We start from the raw sequence: 20,901 nt of genomic DNA on the forward strand, positions 1-20,901 counted from the left end.
TAATAATTGAACTCTCTAACGTTTTTCACACAAACAGCTTCAGAACACTTGAAATATAGTACATGAGGGCATATGGATTAGTTTTGTGTGGCTTTTATGGTGATTTTTTTTCTTGACTGCATTGGACTCCATCCAATCACATCTATCAAGCAAAGTTTCAACTGATTAATGACTTAAATTTCTCTTTTAATGTCTGTTTCTCACACAAACAGCTTCAGAACATTTGGAATATAATACATTAATCATATGGACTAGCTTTTGATTATTTGTTGTTGTTGTTTTGTCCTTTCTGACAGAGTTAAACGAAATGTTTATAAATGTAGTATTTTAAGTGTTCTGAAGCCGTTGAATGAGAAATGTAAGAAATTCAAGTTACTTATTCCAAATTTTGCTTGATGGCTGTGGTAACCATCTGCTTTTATTGTATGGAAAGGAGCAGCATGAACACTCTTCAAAATATCTCTGGGATGTCTTTATCTTCATCTTTGGGATGACATAAAAATGAAACAAATCCACATTTTAACTTGAACCGTCCCTGTAAGGTAGCATAGATGCAACAGCCGTGCCTTCGAACAATAACATCAATCCTTTAAACTCTAAATGGATTATGCCGCGGCTATGTTTTTAGATTCAAAGTTGCTTTTAGTCTCAGAGTTACTGCCTGAGGCCAAAGTGCTTTTGACTCAGTTATTGTAGATTGTAGCTTTAAAAGGTGAAAGATTTTAAGAGGAAGAGAGAAAGCGGAGGGAAAAAAAACCCAAAGAGGAATTATTACTGAAGGGTCGATGGTCCATTAATGGTCGCACCATTTTGTAGACCATTTCCACAACGAGCATAAGAAATATACTATACATATATATATAGATATAGATATATATATACATACACGCAGGCAAGAAATAGTGTAAATAAAATAAAATCAAGCATCCGTAACACAATAAAAAGGTGGATTGGTATAAATACATATAGAGAGCTGGTGGAATGAACCAAAAGGAATGACATTAGGCATGTGAACACAGTAGCAATTTAGAGGGTAGATAGAAAGATGCAAGGAGACTAGAAAATGAAGGAAAATAAAAAGGGGAAAAAACAGGAACAAGTGCCTCTGCTCTATGTGGAGCTCTGGAGGATAATCGGATGAAGGAACCAGTTTGGCGGGCGACTAGTCGGACTTGTCTCCGTCTTCCTCGCGATGGCTGTCCGAGGTCTCACGTGTGCTCTTATCCTCCTTAGCCAGCTGGGCTTGAGAGGCCAGGATGCTGGAGAGGGAGAAGAGGCCAGAGCTAGAGGTGACGGCGGGGAGGCCGGCCGGTTGGCTGAGGCCGAGAGGGAGAGGGGTCATGGGCAACGCCAGCCCCTGCAGCTGAGAGAGCTGGTGAGCCTGGAGCTGCTGCTACAGAACACACACATACAGTGTTGTTACCTAAATAATTGATTAGTTAATGGTAACCTTCGGTTACACTTTATTTTAAGCTGCCCTTGTTACAGTGTAACTGTACATTTAAGTACAGAGTAATTTTAATTAACTACATGTACTAACTATATGGTTAGGGTTTGACTTAGGGTTACTTGCAGGTAATTATGCATAATTTATTGTTTATTATTATGATAGTAAGTACATGTAATGTGTAAGGACGACACTTTAAAATAAAGTGTTAACTTTCTTAGTTAACGTTTTATTATATTACTATAAAACATAGTTTCAGCTGTAAAGTATGACTGGATAAACAACGAATGAAGCTGCAAACTTGCAAATTCGAGATTAATGAATCAAAGTGTACATTCAAAAATGTATTTTGCATTATTTTCAAATGTACAAAGCAAATGCTGCAAAAGTTTTCAAAATATAAATGTCAATTCACAATCTCATGCCAATCAAGCATGTCAAATTGAAACTGAAATTTAAAAGAGACAGAATTAACAAATTTAGAGCCATATAAATGCAATAATTACCATTAAACAATCCCTACAGCAACAATGCACAAAAAGTATTAATAATGCATTTCTTTATACATAATAATTAGACTGCCATCAACCAAGGCAGATGCATTTCCATAAACATAGCCTACTGTATATACCTGTGTGTGCCCACATGAGCCACACACACACACACACACACACACAGTTTACCCGTATGATGGAGTTCATCTCTGGTGGGGTGACCTGTTTGGCTCTCTCTATCGCCCCCAGAACTTGCTGTTGGTGCTGAAAAACACACACACACAAAAATAATAATAATCACATCACATCTTGTACAGTATGTTCCCACACTCATATAACTATCATTATGCAAACATAATCATTCATTTACACTATAAATACCTGCCCTCCAAAATAATGCACTGAACCCATAGATTAAATAGTGAAATCTTTACATCCCTAGCCTGTTCACATCAGTTATGTATGCATAAATAAGCAATATCATGAATAAGATGACAAATCAGACTATCTGTGAGCATTTAAGACGAGGCGTAATGCTATAAACTACATGTTTAGGTAACACTGCTATCGCTCTTTGTACCTCTTGAGACAGGTAAGGCAAGACTTGAGCACAGATCCCATTTAATCTCTTCACAATCTCTGCCTGCAGGGAGAAACACACACACACACATATACTTTTCTGTTCAGCAAATTCTTCCTTTTTAAAGTCTGCTATTATAAAAAAATAAAAGCTTGTTGTATGTATATATATATATATATATATATATATATATATAGTTAATTTATCATATTAACATATTTACTGACAATGAAAAGGACAAAGATATGAAGAGAGAGCTCATATTTGGAAAACGTGAGTCCTAAAAAAAAATGCCTGCAAGAGCTTGAGAAAAAGCAAAAAAACAAATGGAGAGAAACATGCAGTGGGACAAAGGGAGAGCCAACAATAACCCTGTTTCAATAGCCTGCTATGCTGACACTTCATACAACATACAGAGGAAGGAGAGAGAGGGAGAGAGTGTGTGTGTGTGTGAGAGAGAGAGAGAAATGACTGCATACCAAACACTGGCATGCTTTATTCTTTGCATTCATGCCCTGTATTTCTGTCTTGCACATACTCTTCTGTGCCTGACTGACTTTTTTAAAACATATTTCACCCGTGTCACATAAAGGGGCAGGGACTGATGAATTGTGCTCGTGAGACTGGCTGCAGCAGTGGCAATGACGCGTGCCTAGATTTCCACGTGCAGTCTGTCAGTCTAACTAACTGTCTGCCATATACAGATCACACTATAGACATTACAAGGTTATAAACAGCAACACTTAATGGTGCATTCCACATTTTGTGGAAAATTAAGCAATTTCAATCCCTTCATATACTTATTTATATGTTTATTTATAAATGGGATATTTGTACACACACACACACACACACACACACATATATATATATAATGTGTGTATAGAGTAGAACAGTAGAGTAAGAACAGTAATATTGTGCTATATTACAATTTACATTTTTTTTTACATTTTACTGTTATAATATAATTTATTTCTGTGATGTAGTTGAATTTTCAGTATCTCTTCAGTCACATGATCCTTCAGAAATTCTAATATGCTGATTTGCTGTTTAAGAAACATTATTATTAATAGTTTTGTGAAAGCCATGATTAAAAATTTGTTATTTAGATTTTGATTTGTTTTGTTATTTAAAACTGTGCAGTAAAGAATTTTTAACTTGTTTATTTATTAGTTTTATTTACTTTCTTTAGTAAAGCTTGAATCATTTTAACACATCATTTCTGATTAAAGATATACAGGACTATATACTATATTTTCAGAATATTCTTTGCTGAATATATATATATATATATATATAGTCTCAACTTAACGCAGTACACATAGCAAGTTTCTTTTAATTACATAAATAAAAAAGAAAACCGATAGAATAGAAAAAGAATAGCGCAATCTAGTATTAGTGGACTTTTTTGCTTTTGTTAATTCTATAGTAAATAAAAAGAGAAGAAATAGAATACAAAAAGAATAGAGAATCTATTTTTTTATTTTTTTTTTTAGAAAACAAGCAGTAAATGAATAGAGTGCAAGTCTAAAGTTTTTTTTAAAGAAAATAATTAAAATAGAGCATGCTAGAGTTAGAGGGTCAAATAAAGATGTATATATATGTACAGTATGTACACAGGTGCATCTAGAATGTTGTGGAAAAGTTCATTTATTTCAGTAATTCAACTCAAATTGTGAAACTTGTGTATTAAATAAATTAAATGCACACAGAGTAGTTTAAAGGGGTCATATAATGCTACAACCACTTTTACAAGTTGTTTGAACTGAAATGTGTGTTGGCAGTGTGTGTACACAACCACCCTATAATGATAAAAATCCACCAATTGGTTTTTCTGTAATCTCTTTAAATGTTTTCCCCTTTCTCAAATCGAGCCATCTGACTGTGAGACGTCACACGGTCCCAGGCCCCTCCCATGATTGTTTGATTGACAGCAGTGTTTCAGCACAGACTGGACTTGTCTCTTACCTCCGCCCTGAGTGAGCCGCCATCATTTCATGATCCAGCCTCCAGCAGTGAGTATAATGTATTTAAATTAATAATTTAAAATCGCCTTTCCTAATAATTGCTAATTAGCAAGTTTCACTATGAATTTGGCTAAAGTAAACAGTCTATCAGAGAGCAGATCAGAAGAAAGTGACAGTCAGCAGAGCTCATTAGCATTAAAGGAGAATCCCACATATCAGCCCACTTTGAAAAGAGCTGTTTTTGACAGGGTAAAAAAGTTTTTTTTTTTTTACACTAACATTGAGAAATTTTAAACAAACTATGTTACAGACTTTTCATTAAGAACCTAAAGAACCATCAACTTGTGGAAAATGGGCATCATATGACCCCTTTAAATCTTTGGTTCATTCAATAAACAAAAACCCACCAATTCTCTACGGGCTTCAGGTCTGGTGAGTTTGCTGGTCAGTCAAGCACACCAACACCATGGTCATTTAACCAACTTTTGGTGCTTTTGGCAGTGTGGGCATGTGCCAAATCCTGCCGAAAAGTGAAATCAGCATCTTCAAAAAGCTGGTCAGCAGAAGGAAGCATGAAGTGCTCCAAAATGTCTTGGTAAACGGGTGCAGTGACTTCAAAAAACACAATGGACCAACACCAGCAGATGACATTTGACCCCAAATCATCACAAACTGTGGAAACTTAACACTGGACTTCAAGCAACTTGGGCTATGAGCTTCTCCACTCTTCCTCCAGACTCTAGGACCTTGGTTTCCAAATGAATTACAAAACTTGCTCTCATCTGAAAAGAGGACTTTGGACCACTGGGCAACAGTCCAGTTCTTCTTCACCTTAGCCCAGGTAAGATGTCTCTGACATTGTCTTTGGTTCAGAAGTGGCTTAACAAGAGGAATACGACAACTGTAGCCCAATTCCTTGACACGTCTGTATGCCTTGACCCCAGCCTCAGTCCATTCCTTCTGAAGTTCACTCAAATTCTTGAATCGATTTTGCTTGAGAATCCTCATAATAATGCGGTTCTCTTGGTTGGTTGTGCATCTTCTTCTTCCACACTTTTTTGTTCCACTCAACTCTTTGTTAACATGCTTGGATACAGCACTCTGTGAACAGCCATCTTATTGGCAATGAAAGTTTTATGGCTCCTCGTGAAGGGTGTCAATGATTGTCTTGTGGACAACTGTCAGATCAGCAGTCTTCCCCATGATTGCATAAACTACTTCAGTCGGTCTGCATTGAATTTATTTAATACACAAGTTTCACACCTAACCTATATAGCCATGAATAAACCAATTTTCATGAAATGTTAAGGCATAGTTTGGTACCACACTGACACTTCTGCGTATAGTCAATCTCAACTGAAGCACCAGCATTCAATAATGCTGAGCAAAAGCAATGAAGATGGAAATGTGAGCGTGTAAACTGCCTCTCAGGGATGTGTGTAATTCGTCAGATTAGACAAACTCACCTGCTTGTGCATTTCAATGTTCAGCCCATAGGACATCTCATAGTACTGCAAAAAAATAAAGCAAGTCAGACATGAACATGCTGCATTACAGCTTTAATACACAGAACTGAACATCTAGACTAGGACCTCAGCGTAACGTGTGCATAGTACGTGCTAAAGTGTAAGCCTCGCTCATCATCCACACGTCTACAAGCAGCGGAACACAATCTCAGCCGCTAAACAAGAGCAGAGAGCATCAGTGATGGAGCCAGAGTTGGATCAGGGTCGGCTCTGCCAAGCAGCAGTAGGTCCCTAAAGCAATTACCACCCACGCAGAGCGGACGCCCACCCTCCCCATCTTCCAGCGGGTGCGGACAAAGCGGGGGAACCCGATAGGCTATTAGAGGGAGGGAGGGCTGGCTCTCTGGCTGATGCGCGTGAGAGCAACGCCGCACAGATTAAATGAGATTAAGCCGCTCGACGGATCAATTAGAGGCGGAATATCAGACGGCAACATGAGGCCCGGGCCGGAGACAACGAGGTTAGAGAGGAGGGGAGGGAGTATCATCGGGGGGATGGAGGAGAAGAGAGAGCAGAGCATACAGACAAAAGAAAGAATGGTAGACAAGGTGGAAAAGGAAGGGATGGGGGTGGATGACTAGGGAGGAGAGGAAGTCAAATCATACAAGATAGAGCCAGAAGCATCACAGCCAAATTTAAACTGATAGATTTTTGAGGCAAATGGATTTAGAATGCAACTTCTTAAAAAAATTAAGAAGCATTTTAGAAAAATACGTTACGCAGTTATTGAAAGTAAAATATTTACTGAAACATCTACTGAAGCAAAATATTTATTGAAGTAATATAATAAACCCCTATCCGAAATGCTGAATCCCTGACAATTTTCAAGCGACAGCTGAAAACTCATCTCTCTCTAAGCTACTTGAATTCAACGTAAAAAAAATTAATAAATAAATAAAACAAGTCTCTCTTTATTTATTCCTTCTCTTTCTAGATAGTACTTGAAAAATGTGTAAAACTTGGTATTACAAACACTTCCCGTGTCTGTTTGCCTCTTTAAGAAGAATCGCTTTATGTATCCTCCAATTGTAAGTCGCTTTAGATAAAAGTGTCTGCAAAATTACTAAATGTAAATGTAATATACAAAAAAAAAAAAAAAAATACAATATAATATTTTATAATGTCATATTATATTTATATTATATATAAAAAACACATAAGTTTGCACACCGCAGAAACTGGGATTATATTACGTTCAAGAAACTCCGTTTGGAGAAACTAAATTAGCTCCTACAATTCTGTAGGAACTATCAGTAACGCAGTGTATGTTGATTCACCAAACAGATACGAAACACCAGCTACCCGGTATTTTTAAAAAGCAGTGTAAACATTTTTGATGATAGCCCTACAAGTGATAACACTACACTACACTTTCAATTGTGTAAAATGTGCATTTATATTCTATCTCCGTTATCATGAAACCTACGACAAAAACAGCTCCGATCATGGCATCCTCCATTCACCAGTTGATGTTTGTAAATGCTGCGAATAAAGATGGCGCTGTCGGTCGCTTCAGTATTTCTGCTGCGAATGAAACCAGGTAAATGTCCCAAGGGAAAAATGGGTTCTTCAGGAACAACCCTGCTGGCTAGTTCCTAGAACTACACGGTGTGAAAGCACCTAATATAATATAATATAATAAAAAAAACTGGAGATTTTTTTTTTAAATAAAATACAGGCATAATAAGAACCACAAAGTTGTTTGTTGTTTGCAAATATACTAAATATAGTAATCAAATATAAATGACTACCACATTTTAAGTAAATAAATAAACATAGGTAAGTAAAGAAAATATAACTTCCTTTAAGTCACTAGAGTACCAAGTGAGCCCAGCTACGCCACTGATGTCCCCTCAAAAAAATAGGTGCATGGCGCCTCTGGGTGGACAGGAGGTACAGAATGATAATAAAGCAGCAGAAAAGACAGTGCAGAGGCAGACAGAGAATAAGACACAATGGAATCAGACAGGTAAGGGCTAGGTCAGTTTCTTGCGGATGTGAATATGTTCAGGCACATCTAGCCTAAGGCACATCCCTCTGGAGGAGAGCGCGTTCTGTGCAGACTTACCATGATATAATGACGTTGCATTTCTGACTTCTCACTGGCCAGCTTGTCACATTCGAGCTTCAGACTGGAGAGAGAAAAGAAAGACTGGTCAATGAAAAAAAAAAAAAAAATGTAGACTAGACATATATTATGCAAAATAGGCCAAGGGTTCAGAATGTTTCAGACATTTATTATTATTTTTTTTTAAGATTACAGGCTTCACAATTCCATTATTATGTAATTTAATGTTAATAAACTGTTTTATTTTAGGAAACCATACAAACATTTATTTATTATGCATCACATCTATAGGCTCAGAAAACAATAAATGAGGGTCACTGATTTTTAGCCAATCAAAAAAGCCATCTAGCTGACAATAATTTTGTATTATTTTGTCTATTTTGTAATTTAGTTTGTGATGATTTTGGGTGGCACAGTTTGAAGAAAGTAAAATCGTGGACCTAAGCAAAATTGCAGAAAATGTTTACATAACATTTAGTCTGTTGATTAATTAAGTAATAAATCAACAGGGGTGTAAAAAAATTCTCTAGGTTTATTATTTTAGGGAACATTTAATCACTCAAATATTTGTGTGATAAAATTAATTGGATACAATTTCAGAGAATATAATAATAAATATAATAATACTCAAGTACAGCAATCAAGTAAAATTAATAGTATTTTACACCCCTGTAAATCACCCAAATCAGGATCCAAAATCTGCCATATTTAAGAATCGCTAAAATAATAAAATAAATTAATAAAATAATTTACCTGGACAAATAAAAATGCCTAGAGAACATTTTATCAGTCAAATATTTGTGTGATAAATTAATTGGATAAAATTTAATAGAATATTGGCCTCACTTCTTTATATATAAAATGTATAGATTTAAACTTTTCTACACACACATACATACATACATACATATATGTGTGTGTGTGTGTGTGTGTGTATATTTATTATATATATATATATATATATATATATATATATATATATATATATATATATATATATATATATATATATATAGATATATATTTATTATATATATATATATATATATATATATATATATATATATTTAAGAAAAAGTGTTAGGACAGGATTTTCATACAATGTCTACTGGAATCGAACCCGAACTTCCCATATGAGCACCACAGCTAACTGTGCCTTCAGCATGTGTGCAAACCCATGCTGAACCCAAAAAATACCCTTGATTGTGCTTTTTCAGTATGTAGGAAATTGAAAAAGAAGTTCCATATGGAAAAAGAGCGTTGAATGGGACAACGTCCATTGAAAAAAAATACGAGAAAAAATATCTGATCTATATTAAAAAAAAAAGTGCCACGACATACTAGAGGTTTTTGTTTTGTCGCCGTATGACAAGCATTCTGTCTCTTCATACCTCTCCAGTCTGTTGCTTCCACTTATCCCAAAAAAGGGAAAAAAAACTGGGCTGTTATGACTGTGTAACATATATTGGGGGTTGTCATGGTGACCATCCTCCCTGCTGCCAGGCTACCTGTGATTGGCCATGCAAGCCACTGATTGGCCGAGGCCTCCTGAAGGTTCTAAAGATGCTCTCAGAAGAAAAAAAAAAAGACGAAAAAAAACGACACATTGATGGAGTTTTATTGCCGCTTCTTTCCACCTCCAAATCACTCCTGCTGTCATCCTTATTTTGATTTATGTATTCCCTGATCTATTTATGCATTTGTAGCAGGGAGCGACAGCTCGGCGAGGCTCTGGGGAGTGCCTGCAGTACATTTCCTTTAAAAGGCTGAACACAGCACCAAAAAAAAGCCCTCGTCTTTTGAATCTCAATTGAAGTCAATGACGGCGAATCCATGCTCTGAATACACACACAGAAAAACGTGTGGCCTATTCTTCTGTGAAGCAGGGTTAAATGAGGGTTTGCTCGTTGTCATGGGAAAAGGGAGGGAAAGACATGTTGCCTTAAAGACGGGACAGTAGCAACGTCTTTGTGTCTTTAAAAGAGTCCTCCGTCTGCAGGAGTCAAGGCATTAGGTGGATCAGATCACAGTAGCTGCTCCGTGTTAATTGCCAAGGGAATGAGGCACTAGGGAAGCTTGTTAGAAAAAAAAAAGCCTGCTAATAGTGAGTTTGGTCACATTGGTTTGTAGAGGACCTCCATAAAGAAACGGTTCGAAAATAAATGTGGTTCTGAACTCGTATGGCTGTCTGTCTTCTGTGGAACACAAAATGAAAATTTCTGATAATGTGCTGGTCGCTCTTTTATAGTTTTGTCTGATTCAAGAGCAAATGACTCTCATGAACAGGTTCTTTTAAGGGATCGCACAAGAAGACTCACAAGTATGTATCAATCTGATGATTCCGATTAACATTTGACTTGATAAATCACCAGCCATTACTTTTGGATGTGTACTTTTCTACTATAGTCGGATTCTAGTAGGGCTGTAGCTATCAAATGTTTCAGTAATCGAGTATTCTGCCAAAAATTCCATCGATTAATCGAGTAATCGGATAAATGAGTTTTTGCTTAATTAAAGTGCAATATTAATTATGCAAGAGAAAATAAGACTCCTGGGTCTCTTAAAATGAACAACTAAGTTTCCTTTTTTAGAAAAAAAATATTTTTATTTTTTAAATGCATAGAATGCAATGCATACATCAAAAATAAACATTTAATTATTACCCATAGTTTCTCTGTCTGTACTTGTACTGTGAACAATGACAATAAAGTTGACAGATGAATTAAGTGCATTTAAGTGCCATTCAGTTGGGGTTTTAAATAAAGCATTTTCTGAGATGCACATTAAACATTAAACACATAAAACATTAATTTAATTTATCTTTTAATTATTGAAAATGAATAGTATAAATAATACTTCAATAAAAAAACTTAACTTTTTGGTAAACAAAGGGGATTTACTATTAAAAATAAAACATGGAAGAAATGTTGTGTGATTAAACCTTAAAAAAAATCATGTTTGATTTTTTTTTTAGTTGTAGGCTATGTACATTCTGCTGAACAATAGTCTGTAACCGGACTTTTATTTTGACGGGTTGACGTACCTTTACAGTTCTGTGTATGTGATGTGACGCTAGTTTTACTCAAATCAAACGGTCAAATGCTCATGAAGTGACTGTCAGAGCAGTTCTGGAGATGTTGTTCATGTGTTCACGTCTTTATTGACTGAGACAGCAGACACTGAAATCACCGGAGCGTCACGCGCTTCAGTGTGTGTGATAAAGGAATACGCTTCTGCTCCATTCATTAACAGAGACACGTAGAACATGCAGGATTCATATTTAAATAGACTGTTCTCGCTAAATATTTACAGATATTAGTCCATATCGTGACTTGATGTAAGTGCAATGACCTATTTTTGATTAATTAATTCAAAATTTGGCAAATTCTGTGCCATTCCACGTTAAACTGTAAATTCCGTTTTTATGACTGGATTCTGCGATTCCCTCCGCGTTTTCTGCATCGCGGAAATCATAGGGCCCTAGTTGTGGTATGCCAGCTCTATCTTGCAATGGACACACGCCACGACGTTCTCTTTAATTTACCTGCACCCTCAAATCAGAACACTACTGTGTCACATTAAAAAAGCATTGCGAAAGAACCTGGCGTGAGATTTAAAATAAATTAAAAGAGGCTTCAGGGCAGAGGAATTTGCCTCGATCATTTTTTGTAATCGAGTTACTCGAGGAATCGTTTCAGCCCTAGATTCTAGAACACATGAGTTTTTTTGAATCACACAAAAAGACTCATGAATTATGGGACACTGCAATTCCAACTAAAAGGCCGGATCACTGAGTGAATTCAACTGAACTGAATCTGTCAGATTTGTGAAAAAATAATTCAGACCAATTCTCATGAATGTATCAAAGAAAAAAAAAAAAGTTAAGTCGAGATTATCTTTGAAAAATTACAAATTTTTGTCTGTTTCTTGCACAAAACCACCACATGATTTCAGAAGAGTATGAATAAACAAATAAACTATTGAGTAAACTATTAATATGGACCAATTTTATGATGCTTTCGAGGCCTTTTGAAGCTGTTGTAAAAGAGAGTCCACAGAACACTGTTACTGTTGTTAACCAAAACTTTAAACATTTCAGTAAATAAAAAAAAACATTAGATAAACTTAAATGTCATTTTTAAAAGCAATGCTTCTAATTTTTCTTTTTATATTTAAAAATTGAAATTCTAAAAATGCTAAGATTTAAACTTATATAAATATAAATAAACAAATCTGACAAAAGCACATAGCAAAATTGATAAAACAAACTTCAATTTAAATGAAAACTGAAAACATAAAAAACTAAAGCTAATTTAATATATAAAAAAAATACCATAACGGTATTAGGGCTGGGATAATAAATCGATGCATCGCAAATCGAAATATTTTCTGAATACATCGCAATTCTTTCTTTAGTCGATCCTGAGCTTAGTTTTAAACAGCAGATGTCACTGCTTGCTTTAGAAACAGCCGTACTCTGCTTGTTTCAAAATCCTTACACACACTTGAACCTAAAATAATCATTTATAAAATTCGAAAAGGTTGAAGCGAATTTCAAGGGTGTTCACAGTGGGCTGTTTTTATATTAATCTCGGGTCGTAAAAGCATTTTAAGCAGAGGTGAAATTACACGACTCAGCCGAACACACAAGCGCTCTTCGTCGCTCTTCTTCACGAGCGTTTGAGTGCGCGGATAAAAACTAGAGTAGAGCACCACCTGCTGTTAAAATCTAAGTTCAGAATCGATTCCAAAGAGAATCACGATGCATTCTGAAGATCTCAGAATCGATCCATGAATAGATTCTGCACTGATTTATCGTCGCATCCCTAAACGGTATATAAGAAATACTAAAGTAATGCTGACAAAGAAAGAATATCAAGTTTGGAACAATGAGGGTGAATAAATGACAGACTGTCATTTTTAGGTGAACTATTGCTTTAAGGTACTGAAAATGCATGTGTGTGTGTGTGTGTGTGTGTGTGTGTGTGTGTGTGTGTACCTGTGGTATTGTGCTTGAAGGAACTGGAACTCGTCCTTGATGCGGTCGCACGAGTCTGACGTCGTGAACTTCAGCTGCTGCGATGAAGCCTGGAATGAAAGCAATTTACGGTGGTCAATTGCATTATTCAGAAAACGTGTCTCGCAGCATCATCTGGGCATCCGGGGAATGAACCAGAGTTGCCGTTTCAATGCCAAGACCAGAAGAATCCAGCCAAAACAGATGCGGCTTTCTAAACACAGGGAATTTGGTAATCAAGAGTGGATTCAAGTGTACTGTATAAAAAGCAGCAAATGAAATCTCGAAGGCTTACTGCGACATTCAAAACTCATAATTTAGAAGGTGTCTGTCATGTCTGGAGCGCAACGCCACCCAAGGTTTTTGAATTACATGTATTTCGCTTGCAGGTGAGCTTATTTCCCCAGTGTGGGGGCCACACCTGTAGGGAAAATGCAGATGTTATTGGAACTGTTTTGCGCTTTTCAGGTTGGATTTTTCCTAGACTTGGTGATATGTTGGTGGTTTTCCCAATAAGCATCTGCCACACTCTTATTTTGATGAATGCAGGCCTTCCAGCTTTCAATGTAATTCTTGTAATGCAGAAAATAAATAAATAAACAAACCAGGAAGATCTCTGCTGTTGCCAATGTTATCAGAGTCTGGCTACTGAAAATGAACACTCGAAATTAGCATTTTGGTCCTTTTGAAAGTAGAACTGATATTTTCCTGAGAAGGATTGGTGTTTTCTGGCTAGGATGAGGGTTGGCAATGGGCAAGCTTTTTGATCGGTCTACATTTGACCTTTGGTCAAAGCGAGGAGTGAATTAACATGTAATTTATTTAATTTTTCTTCATTAAAAAAATATTTCAAGTTTTGGTTTAGACCACATTAAAGAGTCAATTTTTAAATATTTTTTTAAAGTATAAATGAGACACTATTATAGTTTTTATTAATATTTTGAATTGTTTTAATTTTCCATTTTAGTTTTATTTAAAGTGTTAGCAATTTCTTTTGAGTGCTTTATCAATTTTATTTTATTTTTTGTTTTTAAAATATCTACATAGTTTTTTTTAATTCATTTTCATTTCAGTTTTTACTTTTATTCACTGGCAACTTGCTGAAAAAAGTTTGTTAACATTTATATAAATCAACAATTTTTTCCCATAGTTTTAGGTTTGTATAATCACACTTTTGAATTCAACAATATGACATGTTAAATTAGAAATTTAGAACAGAATTTATTATTATTATTAGAGCTGAAACAACTAATCGATTTAATCGAATTAAAATCGATTATTAAAATAGTTGTCAACTAATTTAGTCATCGATTAGTTGCTAAACAACTTTTATTTGCCGTAAGCGGCTCATTTTGTGCATATTTTAAATCTGCGATGACCAAAGTGTGGCAGTAATGAGCCACTGCATGTTTTATTCAGCCAGTACAAAAGGAGAAGTAGCGAATAGCCAATAGCTGGCCTCGTTTTATGTCATGTGCTTCCCGAACAGCGTCTGCAGCATTCAGCGAGATGGTGGAGACAGACGGCAGTGGAGTAAGCTTGAGAAAGAAAAAGAAAGAAAAAGAAAAAAGCGGAAGATAAAACTAATCAAACGAAGTCATCCAAAGTGTGGGAGAACTTTACTTTGAGCCTTCAAAACAAGAGTAACCAGTAAACTCTGCACTACTATACTGTTTAAGACTTTTATTTGTCCAGATTCTCCAGTACAATGTTGTTTGCAAATGTTAACATTTAAAGATTTACAAACATGTTCTGTGATTAGTTTGTCATTTACCAGTTCATAATTCAGTCTTGCAGCCTAATTATGACTGAATGAGAGAGTTAAAATGTTTAAATGTATTTGAAGTGCACTTTTTTTCTAAGTATTCAATGCTCTTTTTCACACAGCAGGTTTTTTGTGTGTCAAATTATTATTATTTTTTTTCTGGACAACCTTCTGATGGATCTTACTTTAAAATGTGAGCTCCATTCAGGTTTCATGCCACTGGCACTTTATTCAAAAGGATTGTTTACAATTTCACAGCATAAGCTATAAAGCTGTTTCCCAGGTATAAGTTGTGTGTTTACAGGAAAAAAAATAATAAAATGCACTGTACTGCAAATTTATTCTGTTTTATTCTTATTCTTCGTGAAAATATTTTCTGAAAGATTCCTTAAGCTTTGTTCGGGATGTTAAACTACTTTAGGAGCCCTAAGGACTGCCATGGTGAAAACATTATTTGAAATTTGCTAGAGTATAGGTCAGTGTTTTGATTGCAGAAGAGTTTGACAAAATTTTACTAACACATAACAAAACAAAACTCCAGGTATATTTTTGATGAGAACATGACAATGCAAAATGATTAAAATCTCTAAAAGTCTATGTTGAATGATAAAGACCCTTTGTTAACAATTGAGTTGGAAAAAATTACATAAAGATTAATCGATTAATCGTAAAAATAATCGACAGATTAATCGGTTATCAAAGTAATCGTTAGTTGCAGCCCGAATTATTATTATTTCCAGCTTCAAAAGATTTTAAAATTTAGTTTTTAATAGTGGATATTGGCTGGTCAGTACTGGTTTGCTAGCATATTTACTATAAAATAAAACAATGTTAATAGTAATATAATATAATATGTTATTATTATTAATAATAACAACAATAATAATATTTTAGGTTTTCATGTTTGATCCTATATAGTCCCATCAATACAGAAAAGCAAAGATAAGAAGAAACACACAAAAGACACACAAATTCGGATACTAGTCCATCAGCATGCAGGACTTGGTTGTTTTTTGGGTTTTTTTTATTGGGTGCTCTGATCTCTTCTGAACAATAGAGCAGCTGATTCATCATGGTATTTTCTAAATTGCCAACCTGTTCTTGACTCCTTTCGAGTGTTTGCGTATTTCCGTTTAAAAATCCAGAGCCACTCCGCGGGTGAGAGCTCGACAGATGAAATTCTCAGTGCAAGCGGACCAACCTTTAACACAAACTGTGTACTTAGCCCAAGCGCTCTGTGCTCCGCTGCATATGAAAGAGAGGCTTGTGTCAACAGCGAGCACTTAGTGCCCAAACAGTCAATCTTTTTTAGACGTGGCTAACAGTAGCCCTCACATCTCTGCGTGGCTACAGGAGATACGGTTTCCTTAGGGAATGCTGGGGAACAGGGCTGACTGGGAATTTGTTTTGAGTCGACGGCTCTTGATGGAGCGTCCGGCGACGGGGTGTTACGTACACATAATACTAGCTTTCAACAGCGGCCATGTTGACCTGCTTGCTACACCATAACGTCATCTGGACTGTTTAAGCAGTCACTGAACACTTAGCTGTTTGTCAAACAGAGAGAACACTTTAAAACTGTGGTTAATACATTAATACAAGTGTGCTGAAACCGATTTACATTTGCTGTGTGAATGAACAAGTGCTTATGGGCCCTAAAGAAGTTAACAGTGAGCAGAATTGACCGTTAGCAAAGAGATTGTTTGACAGGTGATCTGACCAATAATAACGATGAATCCGTCATCTTGACCAACAAATAAATCAGACAGCAGAGTAGATTAACTTCGGTGGACACTTGAAAAATAGTGTACTAATTTCTTTCCACAGTCAAAATTAAATACGTTATGATGTTCATTCATGTTTATTTCGTGCTTTGTTAAAAAAAAAAAAAAAAAAAAAAAGAGGACAATGGTACTAGAAGGATACCAAAATATTGTTTTAAGTGTGAAAAAAAATAGCAGAAGTAGCACCGACATTCAAAAACAAATGGACTTGTGAGAAGGCTCCTGAAATAATCAGGTCTTCACTTTAAGTTTTCATTTAGTGATGAGTGAATTTTTGCTAGAAAAAGAGCAGGTGAAATAATAACATGCAAGTGTCTCAGAGCCGGCAAAAGCCGGCAGAAGTGGCATGCATGCTTGTTGTCACCACTAGAATTACCTACTGTAGCAAAGCAAAATAAACTTATTTGATCGCTTCCAAGGCCCATATTTACAAAATAGAAACTGCATAAACATTTCATTACACAAAATAATGTTATTTTTAGCAACATCATATGACCCCTTTAAGAAAATACATGTTAGGTGTTAGTAACTGTTGCTACATCCGACAAGCCATGCCTCTCTCACTATACACCATGTTCACACACAGTAAAAAATACATCGTAGAGCAAAGAGGACACTGACAGCACACCGACAGACGAGACGGAACTAGTTACTTCTGGTATGAAACAAAGTCTCTGCTTTAAAATTTAGTCTTTTAAAAAAAAATTTTTTGAAACTCAAACAATAAATAGCGTTTTGTGACTTTTAAATGTGTCGTGACAGGTGGCTGTATTTGCCTCAGTGAACCAAACGCCACAAAATAAACATGAATGAACATCAAAGTTTATATTATTTTGAATGCAGAAAGAGGTCAATACACAATTTTTAAGTTTAAGTCCACCAAAGTTAATATACTTTCTTTCTGTCTGATTTGTTTGTCGGGAAAGATGGCAGATTTGGTGTTATGATTGCTCAGATCGCCTGTCAATCAAGCTCTCAATTCCTCTAATAAATGGACCAAATGTCATGATAATGTCTATTAACATTAGCATTGAAATAAAATTATTATTATTTTTTTTTGGCTGGTTGAGCTAAAGAATCACAGCTTTTAATACCATTGCTGTCAAATTTTATTGCAAATTTGAAATATGCAATTTGAAAAAATTTCACGCAGGAGATTCGGAAATTCTGCAAAAATAGCCGCTGACTAAACTGACTTTCTTTTAAAGTGATTTATTGCACTATTCTACCAATTGAGCAACCGGTTGGCTTTATGGGATTCAAACATGCAACCTTTTGGTTACCAGGCCAAATCTTTAATCACCGAGCTACACCCGCCTTAATAAAGTGACGGAAACCTTCAAGGTTGTGAAGCTTAGTCTAATGATTTTAAGCTTTAGAGCAAATTCCATATTCACTTAAAAGAAAACCACACACAGGCGCACTCATGCAGCACAAGCCAAAATATGGGACAATCCCTAATTTGACTCTGCTTCTGTGCGCTTCTCCTTTGAGATGCAATTAAACCATTAAAAGGCTTTATACATTGGTGGGCAAATTGTGATTCTTCTGTGGCTAAATGGGAGTCATCATTACCGTAATTTACAGTTGTGCCTCCCACCCCAGCGTTTAACAGAAAAAGAAATGTTCTAGAAAATTCTTTCAAGTTTAATGTTGGTAGTTTTTTTTTTTCCCATCCCAAGGGATTACATACAAAAGCCCAGATGTAGTTATCTGAAGAGGAGAAGAGAGTCTTTACACTTGAATTACAGTGAATGTGGTTCGGTCAAATGCCAGCCAAACCAAGAGGCACTAGGATCACTACAGCAAATCCTCAACCCCAGTCTTCCTGTATCTGATGCTATGTTTGGAATAACATACTATTACTGTATTTCTGCAGTATACTGTATACTGTGCACAGTATCCAAACAGAATACACCATGGACTATTATGGATTAGCTTAAATGTGCAGTACATAACAGTACATGCTGTGCAAAATACTGTATCCTACAATGCAATTTTCTCAGCTTGAACCTCTATTTCTTCTTATTAATTATTTAATCCAACAGGACTCCAGACTGAAGTCCTACAGATGGTGGTAGACCTTTAAATAAACCATTATTATTAGTCATATTAGGGTACTTTCTGCATCAAAAGCTCCATTTACCAATTTAGCTTTTGACATATAAACACATACATTTACTGGTAACGCATTGGGTTTGAGTTAGTTCTAAAATTTATAGAAAATTTGTGGAGGTCCAGCATAATAGGGATGCATCGATTCGATACTCGGGATTGGTATCGACTCCGATACTGGCATTTTCTGTGGATCGGGTATCGGTCAGACGAGACCGATCCAAATATGATATTGTGCGTATGCTATTCTGTGTTTTTGTTGAGCCCCACGAAAGGCACAAAAACATTATAAAGCACCAAAACATTTGCGTGCACATATTTCAAGCGTCCATCCTCCATTCAGCAATTAAACTGCGTGTTGCGTTCGCTTACTTCAGTCAAAACTATGAAACTCTCTTCCAAAGCGCACGGTAACTGAGGTTTAAAATGGTTCATAGAAAAGGCTCATTAAACTAACGCACACATTTAATACACCATGTATCAATATCTCTTCCCTTTGTACTAAGGATGTCTGGTTCGCAAACGAATCGTTCGATTTAACCGGTTCTTCTCTGTGACTCCGTGTTGTTTCAAGCTCGTCATTCTGTGCACAGGATGTGCATAAGCGCTCTGTGCTGCTCTATATTGGGACCTTTGGTATTATAATACTTGTCTGCACAATCAAAGAATATTAATCATCTTTCTTGTTCTGTCCCATCTATCATATGTTGCTGCCTTTATTACGCTGCTATACATTTGAAAGAAACGTCTTTTAGATTTCTATATAAATGTATGTACTTGTTTTTACATGAATGTATTTTACAACAATACAAAAAGCAATGTGTATATTTTACCAGATTTTAGACTTATTCACTTTTATTTGTAAATAAAATATTTCACTAGATTTTATCAAATTATTGTGCACCCGTGATTTTTCTAGAATCTAGAGTATCTTTTGCTGCTTTTTGGTATCAGATCGATTACAGTATCGGATCAAAAAAATAAAATAGAAATAAAACCAAACCAAACAAAACTGTTTAAAATGTTGAACTCTCAGGTTTTTATAATGTTTGACTCACTTATGCATCATTTCGGGTTCTGACAAAGGTTTGTAACAAGATTTCTGTGCTGAAAAAGATGTATGGCATCAACATGTTTTGTTGCACCGTCATGACAATGTAAAAACACGATGATTTAACAAAAACATGCATTAAACAACCTTTACTTAAAACCTGAATCCACATTAGACTTAAAGTATTGTGTTTCTTCACAAGTGGCATTACGCATCATAAAGGAGGGTGAACCGGAAGCCACCCTGCAAAATAATAGTGGTGGCTAATTACGTTTGGGACAGGAAGTTGATTTTGATGATTATCTCTTTGCCTATTGCAAACCCTCACCCCCTTGCACTTTGAGAGAAATGGTGTTATCCCACTTCCCGCTCCAATCCGTCCTCATCGGGTCGTTTGAAAGGGGATTATTCACCTTTTATCACATCAAGCGCCGCATGCACCAAACACAAGCTTCCTCTTGCTGGAAAGGCCAACGGTGGCAGTCAAATTACAGACAAATAGCTGTCACACGGCATAAAGGATACACAACACAGCGGGAAGGGGGTAGTGAAAATGGGAATGTCAGTCAAGAAGAGAGCATACAGCACAGTGGCTCACGATTGGAAATTAAAAGCAGGAGGGTCAAGGTGATTGTGAGATTACAGGCAGAACAGTAGTGATAGTGATTGATGCCATGTTGGTAAAGAGCTCGACACGGGTCAGAGACTCCGGAAGACAGCCGATTACTCCCGACCCTGTAACAAATGGCGCAGCCATGGGAGGAGAGCGACTGCCCACATAATGACCCTTTGGAAAGAACCCTGCAGACTTATGGACTTTAGTTCAACTTAAATAAGGCCAGACTGGTTGATTAACATTCAGCTGATGGTGCCAGTGTTATTTATTAACTATTAAAGTATTATTTTTAGCTTTATTTTTATTTCAGGTAATTTAATACTTCTACTTTTATTTTAATTTAACTTCACATTTTTAATTTCTGCTTTATTTCAATTATTAAAAAGCATTTAAAAAAATAATTTTAGTTAAGAATAGCAACACTGACGAGAGTTAAATACAACTTATGATTCATCAAATCATTTGTAAACG

General features: G+C 35.9%; 1 protein-coding gene across 3 annotated transcripts in view; it reads right to left on the reverse strand.

Annotated features, from left to right (window-relative positions):
• Window positions 1–290: 290 nt before the first annotated feature.
• LOC132159918 (TLE family member 5-like) overlaps window positions 291–20,901 on the reverse strand; it is a 28,191-nt gene continuing 7,580 nt past the window's right edge. The window contains exons 2-7 of one of the 3 annotated variants that reach the window (XM_059569589.1): window positions 13,082–13,170; window positions 8,083–8,146; window positions 5,955–5,999; window positions 2,522–2,584; window positions 2,131–2,205; window positions 291–1,390 (exon numbers count right to left, since the gene is read on the reverse strand). In XM_059569589.1, the coding sequence (XP_059425572.1) occupies window positions 1,163–1,390; window positions 2,131–2,205; window positions 2,522–2,584; window positions 5,955–5,999; window positions 8,083–8,146; window positions 13,082–13,170 (564 nt within the window). In that variant the 3' untranslated portion in view covers window positions 291–1,162. Of the gene's footprint in view, window positions 1,394–2,130; window positions 2,206–2,521; window positions 2,585–5,954; window positions 6,000–8,082; window positions 8,147–9,423; window positions 9,838–13,081; window positions 13,171–20,901 lie in introns of those variants that run through there. The other 2 variants (XM_059569588.1, XM_059569590.1) reach the window with 2 other exon arrangements.

The sequence above is a fragment of the Carassius carassius genome, chromosome 16, assembly GCF_963082965.1.
Source record: "Carassius carassius chromosome 16, fCarCar2.1, whole genome shotgun sequence".
Classification (NCBI taxonomy): domain Eukaryota; kingdom Metazoa; phylum Chordata; class Actinopteri; order Cypriniformes; family Cyprinidae; genus Carassius; species Carassius carassius.